The following is an 18,648-nucleotide window of genomic DNA, read 5'->3' on the forward strand; positions in this document are numbered from 1 at the left end:
TGATCGTATAGCTGCAGGAACTTGTTTTGGTCGAGAATATCACACAGCTCATTGCGAAACGGGACGAAGAGGAGTACCATTTCACGCTTGTAGTCCGAAAGCTTCGACATGTCATAGCTACACCATTGCAACACTCGGTGAAATTTCCGAGCCCTGTAAGAGTTGCTGCTGCGTTGCTGCTGGTAGAGGGCTGCGAAATCGGCTAGACACAGATCTTCCAGGTCGTTACGAGCTTCATACTTCTGTATGATATTCAAAGTCCATACATCAGTCGAATCGTCACTGATGCTTTCGTCGTCCATTCGCTGATTTCGTTTTCTGGACTTAATTCGCTCGTGCGGCCACATCGTTGGAATGAACTGCGTCGCTCGGCTTGCTTCCGACATCGGCTGACGTAACAAATACCACGATGCTTCTTGAGCAGACATCTCCACAGAATTCAGCATCTTGATGCTGACCTTCTTCAAGAGAGCGGTGAAGTCTTGATCAGGGAACTCTTCTTGCAGCTTGATGAGATCCCGCTGGAGACAGCTCACTCCACGGTTGGTCTTATTTACGTATTCAACCACGTACGCAGCGCAGGTGTACTCGTCCAGGATGAATTGCAAGTCCATGTTCGAGCCGAGGTGGCTTGCTATCCACGGGTTGAATGGGTTTGTCCATAGTTCATTCATGGATCGCTTGAACAGGACTGTTGGACGGCGAATTGATACTCCAATGACGGCTAGATAACAATCAGGAGTGCAATTACAATCGCTAAGAAATGCTTCCAATGTATCATATGTTTTCGTTTCCAGAGCCTCTCGCATTATCTTGGCTTTCCGGGTGAGCCGATCCCTGCGGCTATCATCGGACGCAATCGGAAGCAAAACTAGTGTCCGATCCATCGGCCAGTACGGAATATTGAACCGACAGTGGTTTTCGTTCCGCTTGAAACATGTGAAAGTATGCTTATGGACCTATAATAATAAAAGGTTTAATAAATAGATAATTTTAAACTAATATTAAATACATAATAACATTGATCTTACTTGATACCCGTAAGTATTCGGCAAATCTCTGACGCTAACGGAACAGAGATCTTTAATCAGCTGTACGGTTTTTGGCATATTTTCACTGATTGCTTCCCGGGGATCCTTGTTCAGCCATAGCAAGATGTGCGCGTGAGGACTTCCACGGTGCTGAAATTCAATCCGCTTGAAATAATCGGCCACATAGTGCTTTCCGAATGGACTGTAGTGCCGCGACATCAGCAGGAGCATGATAGTGTCAACCAGCTTGTTGAAGTACACACAGCACGTGACTGGATCGTCATTGACCAGAGTTGCTCTTTGTAATGCAGTCAATTCCTGGATAGGATCTGTTAAGTCATTGCCATTGTGTCCCTCTGACAATCGATGTAGGAGCTTCAACAAATGGGGCCACTTCATCTCATTTGCACTGAGTGTGAGGAACATCGTAGGCTTTCCCAATTGTCGCATCATGGCGAACAAATCTCTCTTCCTTTGTTGCCAATACTGTACTGAATTCGGTATTGACTTGAGGAAGGATAGATTTCGATCAATGCACTGCTCCATGAATTCGCGGTCCTTAAGGTTGGCACGTGTAATATTCGCGGTCCCCATGCACTTAAAAGTGCATTGCAAGCCTTCGGAAACTCTAAGGCGAAGAACTTTCATTGCCATATACAACAAATGTTGTGGTTTGGCCCCACGCCTGTCTCGGCGACGAGTTTCACTGGATGCCATCATGAAATATGTCACCCGAACACCTGGCTTGAATTTCCGTGGATGGCCGAAATATATGGCAGGAAAAGCTAGCTCTTCACCGTGCTCGTCGTAAATCAATGACAGAGGAACCCTGTTTTGCGCGGGAGCGATCTCCAGGCATTTGTCCTCATTCCAAAGGAGCGTTTCCTGTTGCCCGAGCAGCAATTCGGTCTCGTTATCCACGGCAATGGTTTCCAGCTCAATTTGAGGATCCACTGCAGGGGTTTCAAGATCATCTATGGCGATCTGATCAATTGTGATCCCGTAGTGGCGATACAGTGGTGTCGTAATCAAATAAGAAAGCCACGCTTTAACCGTAGTTTTCTTTATAAAGCCGGACAAGTACGATGACTTATGGATTACGTGCTTTTTGATGAACACGTTGAAGGCCTGATCATCATCGAGCTGACGGGGAAGAGAGTGTACCATTTGTGCAACATCCACGGGACAATTGATCACTTGCCCGATAATAGAATAGCTGCCTGTAATTGAAAACATAGTTGATAAATTATAAGTCATCAAGCATTGCAATTTCATTTTACCTGCTGCAAATCGCAATCGGCGGATTTGCATGAATGGCAACCGAGGGGATACCAACCGTTCCGTGACGACATCAAGTGGTGGCAGTCCAGATGGCTTGTCTGGAAATGCGAAACCGTTCGATTTTGCGAAAGCCGGAACTTTTCCTCGCTTCAGATTGCTTTGGCAAGTCTGGCAAGCCAAAAATCCTTCAACGGATTGAAAAGATCCACTGTCAACCAACGCAGCCGCACCCACTTCTGTCAATGGTTTCAAATCATTGGTAAACCATAGTCTGTCGCATATGTCGCATACAGCACCGAACACGTTATCCATGAACCGCTTCGTGAACTCACGATTAGCGCGATCAAAATTTGGTGGTAAAATAGACTCTAAAAAGGAATAATAACAATAACATAATTATTTTATATGCACGTTGACATTTTCGCCTCAATTACGTAACGAATGCACTTGAGATTACTTTTCGTCAAAAATCTATGAAGTTTAAGGTTTTACTCACCCTGACTTGAATGCTCAGGAAACGATGTATCGATTTCCATAGTCTCCAACGGCGTGGCAATATCGGCTTGTATTTCGAAACCGGAAAGCGATGGAGAGATAATGACCGTATCGGGGAAATGTTCCATGACTACAGCATCACCGGCGAAAGCAGCTTCATTGTTAAACAAAGTCGGCAGAATAAAACAATTGTCACCTGGTTCATCGACGATGCCTTGCACTCTGTTTGTTTCTTCAACAACAGAACGCGGCGGAGGAAACACTAAAACACACATTTGAAAAAGCAACATTCCTTTGTCCTAAACCCTCAAATGGTTTTAAGTACAAATAAAACCATTTGAAATTACAAATCCAACTATTTGAAGTTCAATATATTAATTTTGTCGAACCTCTTAACGGAATCCCTTTATGAAGAGCTTTTGAGTGTGTTGATTTATTTCCTTTTAATTCCGTTATTAATTGCTTATGTTTTGACAGATATTTAGTATTTCGTCTACTTCTTGCAGACTTCATCAGTGCCAAGTAGTGTTGTTAACTTTTCATCGAGTACAATCAGTAGATAAGTAAATTTGTTTCCTTTGCGTTAATTCTTGCTAAATTTTATGACCATTTCCCAAAAACCGCCATTCAAAAAGTAAAAAAAAAAAATGAAAGTGGTGAGCGGGGGGTGAGCTAAAATTTTGAGAATCCGTAGAATTACTACGGCGCTATTAAAAAAATCCGTAGATATCTGGAAAATCCGTAGAATGTTATGGTCGGTCCGTAGATCCGTAGGAAACCTAAAAATCCGTAGATCTACGGATAAATCCGTAGAACTGACCACACTGGTGCCAAGTGAAGTGGTGTTGATCACTTGGCACTGATGAAGTCTGCAAGTAGTAGACGAAATACGCGTATCTGTCAAAAGATAAGCAATTAATAACGGAATTAAAAGGAAATAAATCAACACACTCAAAAGCTCTTCATATTTGAAGTTGATAAAATATTCTGTGAAAATGCATATTCTATTTCGAATATATTACTCATAGTGTAAATATAATGTTGTACAACCAGCACATGGGCGGTCGCGAGGGGCGCGCACTTCCAGGTATGAATGCGTGATATTTAAAATACATCGCAGTAATTTAAATACTTTGATGACAGTAATAATTTGAATTTAAATACTTTTAGCGGTATTGAAAGTAATCAACAAATAATTAATGATAATGAATGTAATTAAAAATAATTTAAATGTATTGAAAATAATTTAAATTTAAAATTCTGCTGGTATTTATGGAAATTAAGAGTGTATTTAAAGTAATGAATGCAGTAATGGCAAGATTTTAAATATTTTGTCAGCAGGCTGCGTAGTATTGATAGTCTAGTGCGTGCCCCTCGGGCGGTCGTGTATAACTACATTGCAAACCACGGAGATAGAGAATAAATCAAATGTCGCAGCCTATTTTTTCCAAACACACAGCAAAAAATAAATTTTAATATTAAATCCATTAGGATACGCTTCAATCATGTCGAAAATCTCATGTAATTTTTATGGCCACAAAAATAAACAAATGCAGTAAAAGCAGCGTAATGTCAGTTCATGTACTGTATTAATGATAATTTTGCCCTTTTTGGCAAGTATTATTACACCATATTTTTGAAACGATTGAAGTGCATCCATGTGATATCAAAATTAATTTTTTGCTGTGCAGTTTATTGTAATGACATTTTAGCTGCAAGCTTGCATGTGACAGTAAATAACCAACTCCCTTATTTACGCTAATTTTAACATCTATGCTTATGAGTGGTTAGTATTCATTCTCATCTTTTAATTCCATTCAATAAACATCAAATAAATGCAGCAAGAAATCAGCAACATTCTACTTGACATAAATTTATGTCGCGCCCGCAGCCGGTCTTGTCTGCTTCTTTGTGCAAAAATGTTCTGTCGCTGGCAGAAAACAGTTTAGAAATAAAACAGTAAGTAAAGGTTATCTTCCATTTGATTTTAAGTGGAATCGACACTGATGAAAACTGCACATTGTAGTCGAAATACGTATCTGTCATGGATACCAAAATTAATTAAGTGGAATTAAAGGGAAGATAACCTTTACTTGCTGTTTTATTTAAATCATTCCGCTAACAACCCAATTTCATTGCTTCAGTTAAGAAGCAATGACATTTTTGCCGCTTGCCAGTTCGTTTGAGTGTGTCGACACAATGGTCATTGCGAAAAGTATCAAATGTTAAGGAAAAAAAGTCAAACTCCATGACTCGTGTCACCACTGATCGAAAAATAACTATTGTCACCGGTTTTATCCAAAACGCTTTGCGCTGTTAGATAACTCGACCACGGAGCACAGCATATAGATTATGAAGTATCAAGAACATAATTAATCACACTGCACCTATTGACAGATTTGACAGATAAATACAGATAAATTTCATTTGGTGACCCATTTGTTTGTACAAAAAAACTTTTCAACATCATTAAACAAATCATTTTCGCTCATTCACTTGATGAGAATTCAGTGCTTTGGACGATGGCAGATCGATAACTAATCTATCTTCTTTTCCAATTCCCTTAGGGGCTGTTCATTAACTACGTAGACAGTTTTTTGGTATTCTTGACCCCCCTCCCCATGCGTAGACAATTGTCCATACACAATTCTTAAAATTTGTATGAACCGTGAACAATTGCCAAACCCCCCCATACACTGTCTGCGTAGTTTATGAAAAGCTTCTTATAAGTGGCTGGATAAAATTTTTAAATGAACCTTTTCAATATGTATCGAATATATAAATCGATCATTTCTCAATAACTATGCATTATGAATTATTAGTAAAATGCAGCAGAATCCATGAAAAATCGAAATAAAATAATTGGATTTTCTCAGCTGAGGCAAAGTGATACTTGCGACCTATTGAAAAATCACTCCAGAATATTGAACTTCACTGTAAATAACATCCCTTCTGTTGATAATGCTTCATAACCAAGGGGGGGAGGTGGCTGTCATATACGAACAATCGTCGCCTACCTCGCATAACTGGTTCCGAACGTAAACAAGCCATATGAAACCTACAGGGCTTGTTTACGTTTGGAACCAATTTCATACAAGAATGAGCAGTAGGCTGATTGGCCATCACCTCCCCCCCCAGTTCATAACAAGAAATTTTACTGTCGGAGCTGTGATTTTGACATTTCCCGGAATGTCTTTTCTCGGAATAACCCGGTTTCCTGAACATTCTTTTACCAATAACATGAAATGTAGACGGCATGAAACTGGGAAAAAGATCATTCAAAACCAATGTTGGATAAATGTTATAGTTATGCTATTGTCAGGTTTATGTCGGATTTAGTTAGGGCTGATATCAGATTACGTCAAGTTGAAGGTGGGGTAATGCTGGGTTGAAGAAAAATAAACGGTTTACAGTATATTCCATTTAGACGTTGGGCTGACATCATTTTCACATCAAAGTTTAATTAAGAACCAATGTCGACCTAATGTCAGAATAATGCTGAGAACTAAATGCGTCGTTCCGTGAAATGACAATCTTACAATAGGGTTATCATCCGAATCAACTACCCGGGAAGCAAGATATCCGTGCAATGATTTCCAGGAAATAGTATAGAATCGTATCTGATATAATCACATAATCGAATATTGTTCAGTAATTTATAGGTTCGCTGATCAATTCTAGAAATTAAAATCCATACTTTCTTTTGTTTATCAATATTGAGAACAGTAAATAACTAAAGCTTGATTGCATCGAACATTTAAAACAATGTTTAAATCACACAGAAACGTTACTTTTCAAGTGCAAGAGAGGGTTCATCAAAAACAGCGATTACTAACAGCTTAAAAGTTCATTCGTGAAAGGGTTACTATAATGATCGCAATACATTCAACAAATAAAAGGTTGATATGATGCCAACGTCGATGTTTATAAATTAAATTGTAAGAAGACATTTGCCAGATTCTCCAAATCGGAATGGTATTGAACGGTAACAGAAGTAGAACTTTGCTACCATAAATACATATTTGTTACGGCGGCTAATAAATAATCAAGATTTCCTACCTCGAGTTGAAGACCCTTCGCCAGCGTCCCAAGCGATAGTTGATGACGCATTAGATACAGTTGTTTTGTTTTTGGCCCGAAAACAGCGAACTCGTTCGGCAGCAGTTTTGGGTCGCTTCGGGATGTCCTCTGCTCCTTGCCCCCTCAATCGCTTTCGAAGATTGCGCATGTACAGCGCAGAATCGTATTGCGACATGGCACAGTTTGATTTTCTCAAAAATATCCAGCTATTCCACGATCACACACAGCGAGAGCGTAATCAGAACTGATATCGATTTCCCTTTGCCTACTGAATTTATACTGTGCGTGCGCACATCTGATAGCTACAGGGAAGTAACAACATAATGAAGTAAGACGCAAAATATTCTAAGAGGGAGGGGCTTCATTGGCTATTCTGCGAGTATAAAAGAAACTGTTATCTAGCGCGCGCGTACAGTTGCAGACAAGGCTTGAAAAGGGATCGTATGTCGTCCTGTTTTGTTATGCATGTTTTTACCATCATCCACATCCAGAGGGCCAGTCACTTTCGGATGTATGGGAATGGTAGGAAACCATTTGGAAATGCATGAAAATTTTCAGTTTTTATTCATTATCGTCTTTATGAGCAGTATTAGATGCACAAAAATTGCACGAGTACATTACTATGGTGATAAGGTAAACACTCGTTGATTTATTTTCATCTGTGAAAGCATGTTTAGTCACAAATCGTGGATTTTCTGATATCCTCCATACTGCAAAAATGATTTTCCTACCAATGAAGGGGTGACATCTCTCGAATCTTCAGTATAGCTACTACTCAAATCATATGATTAATTGCGTGATCTTGTACGTTTTATGCATTAACATGTACAGCAGCAGAGATGCCAGATTTTTTTTTCAGAAGTCTGCGAAAAATGTTTTTGAATTTCAGAAATGTATAAAATTATTAAATTAGCAGAAGTTTTGCGTGTGACGGGGGGGTCATGAAATAGATGTGAAATTTGAAATGTCAGTAAAAGTCATGTTCAAGCAAAACAGACCTGCTTTTAACGAATTAAACATAATTGGAGTTGGGAATGCATCCATTTACGCGTATACGTTCAAAGCTATTAATAAAAAGGTAACTAAATTTTAAATTTTTCCCTTCATTTCAAAAGTCTGTAAATATCTGTGAAAAAACTAAAAAGTCTGTAAATGTCTGTAACGAAAAAAAAGTCTGTGAAAAAAATAAAAGTCTGTGAATTCACAGACATGTCTGTGAATCTGGCATCTCTGACAGCAGCGACGGACGTTTCAATGTTTCATTCTAGCTTGTTTTGGTTGTTTGCGCTGTGCATGCCACAGCTGCTGCATAGAAGCCGATTTTCCCATATTCCTGCATATTGAAATTCCAGAATGAGCGATAGCGAGAATCGATGTGACTTTTGTCACTAGTGAAGTGAGAGAAGTCACGTCGTGGTGACGTGACTCTCTGTGGAAATCAAATGGAGAGTAACGTCACCACGACGTGTCTTTTCTCACTTCACTAGTGAAAAAAGTCACTTCGACTCTTGGAAAATAACCCCTACTTTATTTTTTACTGCCCAAGTTAGAAGCAGCACAAAGCACCAAAGTGACTGCGATCAGTTTGCTGTTTTTGCAATCGTTCACAGCTGAAATCGGCGAAGGGAACTTGGTCGAAATCAGAATGTGAACGAAGTCAAAGCAAAAATGTGTCGTGTGTTCGATTGGCGCTCTGTCGCTGCGTCCCTGTTTGGGAATTTACGTTACATGTTCCATTTTCGGTTTTCACAAAGTGTACCCCCATATAGAAATCACAGACGTAGTCCTACGTCAAAACTCAAATCTCATGCATGAGTTTATGCGCCTATGAGTTTTGCCTTGCAAAATTCATGAGCATGAGCATGAGCATGATTGACCGCCCACGGTTGCTGCTCTGTTATTACTAGATCAGCTGCAATTACACAGAGAACCAACAGATGATGTTTGAGACTAACATTCATCCTCAATGTGTAAGAACTGGAGATCTAATATTTAGCAATACCAGCGCCGGCTGTGTCCGAATGCAGGTCAACTAGGGAATGGGAAGGAATGTGTTGACGTGGTACTCGCTGTGAAGGAAACCGAGAAATCCTCTGCGCTTCCACTAGAAATCACTGGGATGTTGGATGTGGGGAAAGGTTGCACGCACACGCAGGGATCGTTTTTGGTAGAGCGATTATAATACACAAACACACACACACACACACACGCGCGCGCACTCATCGAATTTCTATTTTTAGATCAGGACCCCACACTGTGGTAAGTGATGCGATCGGTGTTAAAGAAGAATTTGTTTTCATTAAAATCTAGTGGGTATAGAATAAGGCAAAGTGAAAAATTGTAAGGAAGGGGACGAGCCTGGGATTGAACTCCCGACCTTCTGCTCAGTAAGCAGAAACGGTAACCACTGAGCTACCGAGCCTCACCTGTTTTGCCTTGCAAAATTCAACGTCGCAAAAATCACCGATGAGTTTTCAGGTTCAAAAATTCATTTCTTTATATTTTGGCGTTATTCATTGTTATTACTATTGTTTGTGCATCAGGAGTTGGAAAACTTACACATCATGCATAGGCATGATATCAATTGACGTTTGAGTGGTTTTTATGAGTTTAAAGCTGGAATGATTCTTCGGCGTTGTGAGTATGAGTGCGTGAATATGCATGAGAATCTCAAGCGTGAATTTTTGCCACATTCACACGTGAGTTTATTCTCGCAGGGAGGCTCAATGAATGAGATTTGAGAATGATTTTCCGAACACTGGTAGGTAGAAACTTCCGCTAGAGTACGGCAGTATGAAAATTGAATAGAAATTGAAAATGAGCGAAAGGCCATTAATGCGACAGTTCTAGTCAAACCCAACCTTCTTTACCTAACTCGTACAATAATACTATAGAACATAATGTATGTTTGGACCTTTGTAACATTTCTCCTTTTGTACTGAATTTCGATTTTAAATCTTTGCTCGTTATCCCATTAAGCTCAGCCGGTCATCTACCAAGACCGTTTCAAAACTTCAAATAGAATTGAAAACCGATCTCAAAATGTGCGAAACCATCATCCACTGACCACCAAACACCATAATCCAGTCAACTTTGACAAGGGTTTCATGACTAACCGGGTCCACCCAGCACCACACATTTCGATGATTGATTGAAATCCCTATCCTCATATAGTATGTAGGGGAAAACACTCTAAAATGCACCGCTCATTTGAACAATCAGTGGGTAACCAGCTCTTAATTGACACTGATCAATTATCGCGTAACTTTCCAAAAGGTCCTGAGTAACAAATGTAAACAAATCGAGTTAATCGATTCAAACTATTGCTCCTCTATCGTGTGATTCAAAAATATGTATCCAAATTTACTTTAATTTATTTAAGATAATCATAGGTCAAAAATTGTCATAGGTACTGTTTGAATTGATGGGTACGTGATTGTTACTTCGGACATTTGGACTGCTTAACATCATTGGTGCTCATTTTCTAAAGCCGGCGCATGAAATACTCTATTCTGAAATCTGTGAGAGGGAATCTGGTATCATGTAGAACAAAAAGTCAAATGTAACACTCATTAAGTCATTGAGAAAAAACGTCCAGTGAAACATGTCCGAAGTACAACTTAACTAGTCAAAACGTCCTATGTCCTATGTGATTTTTTTCTACATTGTAGCATGAAATTAAAAGTTAAATTTTAATTTTACCATTTCTACTGAATTTTCAACGTTATTATTCACTTTCTACAGTAAACATAGTTTTGCAAAATGTATTGCTTCAAAACAGTTATAACAATAATCTGTCAAACTTCTACTTCAATTTTCTCAAAATGTCGGACATGTTACATTGGTCCTTTTGAAGAGATACGCGAGAATCAACAGCTTTGTAAATTTGTTTGCGGTGGAATCAGTGTTATTAACTTCGGGATTGAAATAAACCAGATTCCCCTTCTAACGATAATTAATTAGCTAATCGTGTCGATAGAATAATTTATTCAAAAACCCGATTATATGAGTATGAGTTGCATTATCCCCTTTGCAATCACAGTGCCAATGAAGGAAACAGATATTACTGAACGATCAACAGTGTGAATGCAGAGTAATTCAAGCTTCATAAACATCGCTGCAGGACATCCTTTCGCTCATGTACAATGTGCAGCATTAGCATATGTATCTCCGGGCGTGCTTCGAAACTGATTATCATACGGAAACATGCATACACATTAGCAAACAAAACGGCCAGCAAACCTCTCGAGTCCTACTTCCTATACCTATGTAGGAACATAGGGGGTGCCATGTGAACCAAGAGAAGCAACATTCTATTCGACGTGCAAAATATTGATGAGCGTTAGGGTGGAGCGGATTTCAAACAACGAGATTGGATCCCATGGAATGAAAATTCCTGCAATGAATCACCCTAACGGACCTCAACTATACATACCCGGCCACATATTCATATCCTCTGAGCTGTCAATCCGGCTCGTGTCTGCTAGCGCTGTCACGTTGTCTACCCGTGCCATGGTGCAGGTGTCATTAATCAAAACTAGCGGAACATTTGTGATGCGATCGGCAAACATAATCATTCCGAGCTGTTGGATTCCGCTTATAGAATTTCAATTTATTAAATGGATTTACAGTCGATACATGGTGCAAACTGTATGCCATTTGAAGTTAAACACAACTCAATTATTTTCGGATTGAGAAGCTTCGATGAGCCGAAATTGAGAGTCGTAGACTATTAGACTAGTTTGAAGATGTGGAAAGCCCCAGTTGCCGGAATGTAATTTAATTCTGACCTACTCGAATTGACCTTTCAGATTAAAGTTTAATTTTTTAATGGTCTTCTTTAGGCCTGTGTGCGTGGTGTCGGAAAAAGAGTGGATGGAAAACTCAATTAAGCTTTTCCTGATCATCACATTGAAAATGGGGCCCCTCTTTATGCTTCAACCTTTTTAATCTGTCGCTGTCGTTGGGATTGATGGGTATATACGGAAATCTCAACGTTGAGCCATGAACGGGAAAAAAGGTGTCCGATAAACAGAGAACCATGAAGTGAATCGTAGCAAAAGTGTGGGTAATTTTCCAGCTTTTTCCTTAACCATTTTCGTTTACAATCTCAACCTGTTGTAAATTGAGATCCATTAAATGGCTCGTCCAAGACTGGCAAAGTGGAATCACCCGAAAGGCACAGTCAGTAACTGATTTACGGGAAAGGTAAGTCTCAAGAGAGGTTGAGACGATCTGTTGGGTTCGATGGAAGTAGCAATTTTACAGCAAATTACCTTCTGATAGAGTGATTGCAAATGGAAAGTGTGAGACCGTCAAGCGCAAACACCAAGCCAGGTTGAGCATCAAGCTTTGTATCCTATAGGATAGGTCGAAGGACGAAATGAGTGAAGAATGATAAATGCAACGGGGGGAGGTGACTGTCAAATACGAACAATCGTCGCCTAGCTCGCATAACTGGATGCAAACGACAACAAGCCATAAGCAACGATGGTTTGTTGATGTTTGGAATCAAATTCTTACACGGAAAATCAATAAGCGTAAACAGCGCCCAGTGAATTTGGCGTCTCTTTCGATATTCGACTGTTTAAATTGATGATGGAATTTGACGTCACACTCGTATAACCATTTAAGAAACGGAAGAACGAAAGAGGCGACAAATTCATTGTACCTTACCTATTTACATATGGAGCCCCTGGATAAATATAGCCTCCCGGTAGTCCTACTTGAAGAGATCATACACCTTGCTGGAAACGGCGAATTTGATTACCAATCCGGTTGAGACTTTTTGCAGTACAAATGTTGAGAGACGGCCAGCCACAGCAACTACCAATTTTATGACAACCTATTGTACAACCTCACACACAACCTCATGTCGGACAAGTGGACATTTAGCAAAACTGATTGTTGAATAGATAAATGACCTAATAACAATACAAATGGGGGATCTTTAAATAATCGCTTTATCATCAATTTGAGAAAACTTAATTTGAAATATGAACGTGAAAATTGAAAAAGAATTCTATGAAAAACGTTATGGTAGTTCCATGGAAAAATCCAAGGAAATTGACGTCCGAATGAAAAGTATGGTTGCATAAAACTTTGAAGACAATTTCACAGAACTTCCATGGAGTATTCCGGGGATAAATTCTGGAGTGATTTTTCAGTAGATCGCATGCAAATCTGCATGTAATATCATTGTTTACGTTTGATTATCTCGCCCATTTCATTTACAAGTGTTCGACTTGACAGCAGTTTGTTTTTGACGTTAACTACGTCTTACGAGAAGGTACAGGGGATAAATTGAAAATCCTAAAGGTGTTAGGTTTTGAACGCTTATAACTTTGTCATTTATAGATAAAATTAAAATCCAAATATATCAATCGACAGGAGATAACTCTACGAAAAAAAAAATACTTTAACAATTTTTCATAAAAAAAAATCTTGAGCAATGTACAGATAAAAAGTGATAATTTTGTCGCGGTTTTCATGAAATAAACGTTTTTCCTAATCCAGAAGTCATATTTTTTTTTTTTTTTTGTTTATTTATTTATTTGATAAGGCTCAACCGAATTAACTTTACAGAGCCGAGGATTCTTGGTCACTATACAATACATCTTAAAACTATAGTCAAAAGGTACAACACAATAAAGACTTTATCTTCCGCTATCCAAAAAGCCTCCTCCATCAGAACGGGATCTGCTTCCAGTAGTTTCATTGTATGGCAAATTGTTGTACGCCAACGAGGGTTAGAGCGCGTCCATTGTAGCAATGGACGCAAAACGTGGTCAGCACTCACACACTCATCACGAAACGGTTGCTTTCCAAAATCGACGACGCATCGACCGAAAGAACTGCTGATGAAGAACAATGAGGAGGACCACACAATGGTTGCTGCCGAGAAAACAGACGATCGCGTAGCACACATCGAGAGTGGCCTGCTTTTGTCGACAGCCGAGTGAACACTGCAGAAGTCATAATTGAGTACCACTTTATTGCGTATTGTTCTGCATGAGACTGTATAGTTTTAAAACAGCAAGCAAAGAAAAGAAAAAAAAATATACACAGCTTTCAGAAATGCATTGATATATTGCCATCTGAATTGATTTAATTTTTGTTCGGTTTAAAGACTGGAACGCGCAAAAATTGGTCGAAAAAAAAATCATTTTTTTTTCGGTAAAAATTCATATCACAAAAATCTTCTTATTTTTCTTTTTAAAGTTAATTTCATATATTTAAAGGAAAAAATGTTCGTTTATTCTTTTGGTTTGCTAAATCCAAACTGCCGTGCTTTCCGGTTACCCCCTTTCATTAAATTTTGCACAGTGGTCTCATCGACCTTATTCGCCGCCGAACGCCAGTTAGATTTAAACTACTGCTCGTTTTCCTTGGATTTATTAGTTTTTTGAGATTCCGTTTCACCAAGGCCCAATACCGTTTGATGGGGCGGAGTTCTGGGCTGTTGGGAGGGTTGTGGTCTTTGGGTACCACAACCACGTTGTTCGCATCGTACCACTCGATTGCCTTTTTCCCACAGTGGCTGCTCTCCAAGTCCGGCCAGAACGGCACAGGTCTATTATGTTGCTTTAGGAATCGTAGCAGCCGCTTTTCCAGGCACTCCTGGACGTAGATCTCTTGATTGATGGTTCCCGTAGTAATGAAAATGCCGCTTTTTAGACCTCACGTGTATATGGACTGCCAGAAGAGATATTTTTTAAGAAAATTCGATAGTTTGATGGTTTTGAAAATTTCAGCCACCTTCCCTTTTTCTGATGCGGTATAAAACTCCTGTCCCGGAAGCTGCTTGAAATCCGCCTTCACATAAGTTTCGTCATCCATGACGAAACAGTCGAACCTTGTGAGCAGCTTCGTATGCAGCTTTCGAGACCGCTGCTTTTCCGACGTGTTTTGTTTGTAATCTTGGTTCGCCACCTTCACCTTCTTAATCTTTGACAACACGGCTCGTTTCTTGGTCCGCTGCACAGTAGTATGGGAGACATTGAGCTTGCCAGCGACGTCCCGGATGGAGAGGTTAGGATTACGCTTTTATTTCACCGCCACCTTCTTCGTCGTCGCTGCCACGTCCGGATTACGATTGCCACCGCTTCCAGGCTTCCTGGCGATCGACAGACGCTCCCCGAACACTTTTAAAACGTTTGTCACGGTCGATTTGGCCACATCCAGCAATTTTGCCAACTTGACGTGTGAGAACGTCGGATTCTCTTGCTGCGCGAGCAAAATTTTGACACGCTGCTCCTCTTACTTGAACGTCATTTTGAAAACTGGAGAGCAAACGGTGAAAACTCACCATAGCAACCATTGTATATACACTTAACTTCCAAATGCAGCATTTCAGGATTTTTATGCATTTTTGACAGAAATTCACCAATTTGAAATTGACAAATATTTGCGCGTTCCAGACTTTACTTGTCATCACGATCACAATAGCTTGACCAATGTGGTCGAACTATTGTGATCGTGTCGACAATTAAAGCTAAAAAGAAACAGATTAGCTCGATTGGCTCAGGTTGACAGGTCAAATTGGCTCCCGTCATTGTCTACGCCAGACTATGAATATAGTGTCTATACTAACGTTGAAAGTCAAACACGAACTGAAGGCAATTAGTTCAGTGATGTATGATTTCAATCAACACTTATTGCCAAATGATTTTCGACTGTTCCCAAGGGGTAGGTCCGAGGGGGAAGACGGCTTTCATTTGAGTACCTCTTTTACTCAGAGTTGCTCAGAGCTACTCTGGTTTGCTCTGGGATCTGATCTAATTTGTGACGAAAAAGAATTAGTTGGGCATATATTTTTAGATTCTGATCATGCAAATGTTAGTTCGATAACAAAATGAAAACAATGAATTAAGAAAATAAATGGATGCAATATTTAAATAAGGAAATGATCTCGTTTTCTGCATTTCATAATTTCGTTTTCTTCGTTTTATTGAAGTTTTGGCTATTTTGTTAAATCACACTGATGATGGCTTTCTGCAAGGCACGTTTCTCTTTGCAATGGTAATGAAATTGACCAGGATCTTGCTACCATAGTTTTATGTTCGTAGGCAAGTATTAACTTCACTGGGAATAGAGGAGAAACTACCGGACCGTATAATGAAAATAGACTAGTTTGCTTTAAGCTCACGAGTCAACTGACCCTTCCGTATATTTTGTTTATCTTTTTATGCTGCCAGCAGTGCTGCCAGTTGGGCGTAAACAAAACATCGCACCGTCACTTGACAGCTTGATGCTGTGCTAAATGCGCCGGTATGCCACAATTCTTCCCCTTTTAAACAGGCTATCAATTCAAAATTTGACCTTTGTCAACCACAATCAATTCAAAATACTCATATTAATAATCATAACAGAAGTCTTCAAGCTTCTTCTCCTTCTTATTTCTCTTCGACCTTCTGGGTTCCTCTGTCACTGTCACTTCTTGATGTTTCCTTTTTCTTCCCCCACTCGGGGCCTTCAACTCCTCACTACCGATGTCGTCTGCTCCACTGTCACTAACATCCACCCTCGTGGTACTGTCCGGCTCGCAGTTCGTAACTGTCGTAGGCGTTTTCACTGTGACAATAATATTCGGGTACTCCCAGACGACCTCTCGGTAAGGCCTAATTTGTGAACGATGCGCCATCGCGCCTACGCTTCCAATTTGTACCTGGAATACATTGTGAGAGTACTTTTTAATAAAGATTGCTTTCAACCATCTTGAATTAAGGGAAGGATTGTGGTTCTTATACCACACTTCATCTCCAGCCTTCAGTTTATCAATAGCATCCTGTGAATGCCTCGGGATTGTCCCGACCAACTCTTGTTGGATGATTTCATCCGCAGGCTGTGGTAAAGCTAGTTGCTTCTTGTAATGTTTTTTTGGGTTTACCAAGTCCAAAAGAGTCTTTGGCGTATATGAAAATATTCTTTCAGACGGAAAATGCCCGTCGCTAGTCAGGTTGTAATTTCTGAAGTTAAACAAAAAAAGGTTTATCTGATCCTCCATATCTAATAGTGCAATATTTGGTTCCAATAGGAATGTCTTAAGTACTTCCTTTACTGTTCTCACTAATCTCTCAGCTTGTCCATTGCTCGAAGGATGGTAAGGGGGACTTTTCATTACCCTGACACATAGTACTGGGCATCCAGATGCTTAGAGCAAGCGAATGGATATTCCTTTCCAGCTACCAGCACCGGTGGGGCCATGTACTTGAAGATGAATCCTGTGAGGGTATTGGTTGCTAGAACAGGAAAATACAAACGTAAAAACTATTCCACCAAAACTAACGTTCCTTTACACCGAAAACATTGATTGCTTGGGCTGTGCTGTCAAAACAATCGAAATAATAAAATCGTTCATCAGAGAGCAAAAGAGTTCCTCAGAGTTACTCTGGATTGCTTTTAATTTCCCACCGTCTTCCCCCTCGGGTAGGTCACTCCAGACACCAATCTTGGGTCATCTTATTTGTCAGCGTGCCGCAGGTGTACCGATTGTGCCGGTCATAGAGCAAGCTGCGATTGTTTCTAAAAAATACCCGGTATTTCTGACACCTTGAATGTTTTGGTTTGAAATTGGAATGCGGATGACGTGGGAAGTGGCGGGTGCGTAAAATTTTGGTGTTTTGTGTTCATAGGATAATAAAAGTCCTGTGTTTTAGGGTTTTATAATTCCCTAAAAGGCAGACCAGAAGCCTAGCCTATTGTGATGTGACAAGCAACAGTCTATCAGCGGCCGGAAAGAGTTGGAACCGGTGGGGAACATTGTTTGAGACCGATTATAGAGGATGATGAATAGACTTCTGTAGTTTGTTTTGTGTGAGTTGCAGCATTATTTGAAGCAAGGGTTAGTTCACTGCTCCGAAAAATATAATTACGTTTTAAATTTTCTAAAAATGTTGAAAAAAATATCAAAAAATCTAAAAAAATCATATTTTTTTTAATTTTTTAGAGAAAATTTACGAGCTAAAACATTTTTAATAAGTTATTATGGCGTAAAGTTGGACTCAAAAAACCACAAAACATCGACTTTTCGGTTTTGCTGAGGGTCCAATTTCTTTTCATGATGAGATAGAAAAAAATATTTTTGCATGTAATTTTTGACAAAAATCTATAGAAGAAACTGATTTTGTTGGATTTTTGATAAATTTGTCCAATATTTTTAGAAAAATAAAAACGTACCGAAAACATTTTTTTTTATTTTCGGGCCGGTAAACTTTCCCTTAAGGATACTAATGGGGTCTAATGAACTGCCTCTTTCTCTTGAGTCAACTCTAGACCCTTCATTCATTTTTTGAGATCTATTAGTGAACTGTTGGTTTGAGTTCCGCTGGTATAATCAATTAGAGGATGTTCCTGAATATACAGTTAAACAGCACGAAATGTTGTGAACAACTTCAAAGACAGTTGTCCAGCAGTGCTCCCATTTTATTTACAACAATCCAATGCCTACGAGATTGTGCCGAAGGTATGCTGATGGTGTGCCGATGACTGTGCCCAAGCTGAGTGACTTACCCCTTGACTGTTCCTCTTATTCTGCGATGATACTCACCTGTGAATAACTACATTTTCTGTTGGTCTATTAAATTTTCAATAATTATGGATTATTCAGTAGGCACCACAAAATTATACAACTTTGAGACCCAGCGATGTGCTATACACATATGATTGCTCAAAATATGTTCGACTTGCCCAAAATACAGTTTTTAACCTACACATCTGAGTACTGCGGAGTTAATCGATTTCATTTTACAAGCCAATGGAA

The 18,648-nt window shown here is 39.5% G+C and overlaps 1 protein-coding gene across 1 annotated transcript; it reads right to left on the bottom strand.

Moving 5' to 3' along the window:
- Nucleotides 1-1,004: 1,004 nt before the first annotated feature.
- LOC135713878 (uncharacterized) lies at nucleotides 1,005-2,935 on the bottom strand. Its single transcript, XM_065237082.1, has 3 exons — nucleotides 2,809-2,935; nucleotides 2,312-2,680; nucleotides 1,005-2,251 (listed from the first exon to the last, which is right to left on the bottom strand). Exons 1-3 carry the CDS (start codon nucleotides 2,933-2,935, stop codon nucleotides 1,005-1,007), a joined length of 1,743 nt encoding a protein of 580 aa, XP_065093154.1.
- Between the last annotated feature and the right edge of the window lie 15,713 nt (nucleotides 2,936-18,648).

The sequence above is a fragment of the Ochlerotatus camptorhynchus genome, unplaced genomic scaffold, assembly GCF_037179485.1.
Source record: "Ochlerotatus camptorhynchus isolate MF236.1 unplaced genomic scaffold, CSIRO-AGI_Acam_v1.1 ptg000589l, whole genome shotgun sequence".
Taxonomy (NCBI): Eukaryota; Metazoa; Arthropoda; class Insecta; order Diptera; family Culicidae; genus Ochlerotatus; species Ochlerotatus camptorhynchus.

Bases quoted from the DNA above. Each gene is read 5' to 3' on its own strand.
- LOC135713878 (XM_065237082.1), bottom strand. From the start codon at position 2,935: ATGGAACATTTCCCCGATACGGTCATTATCTCTCCATCGCTTTCCGGT. The intron at 2,681-2,808 runs GTGAGTAAAACC...ATTCCTTTTTAG, and splicing joins TCCTGAGCATTCAAGTCAGG to AGTCTATTTTACCACCAAAT. The intron at 2,252-2,311 runs GTAAAATGAAAT...TTTCAATTACAG, and splicing joins CCGATTGCGATTTGCAGCAG to GCAGCTATTCTATTATCGGG.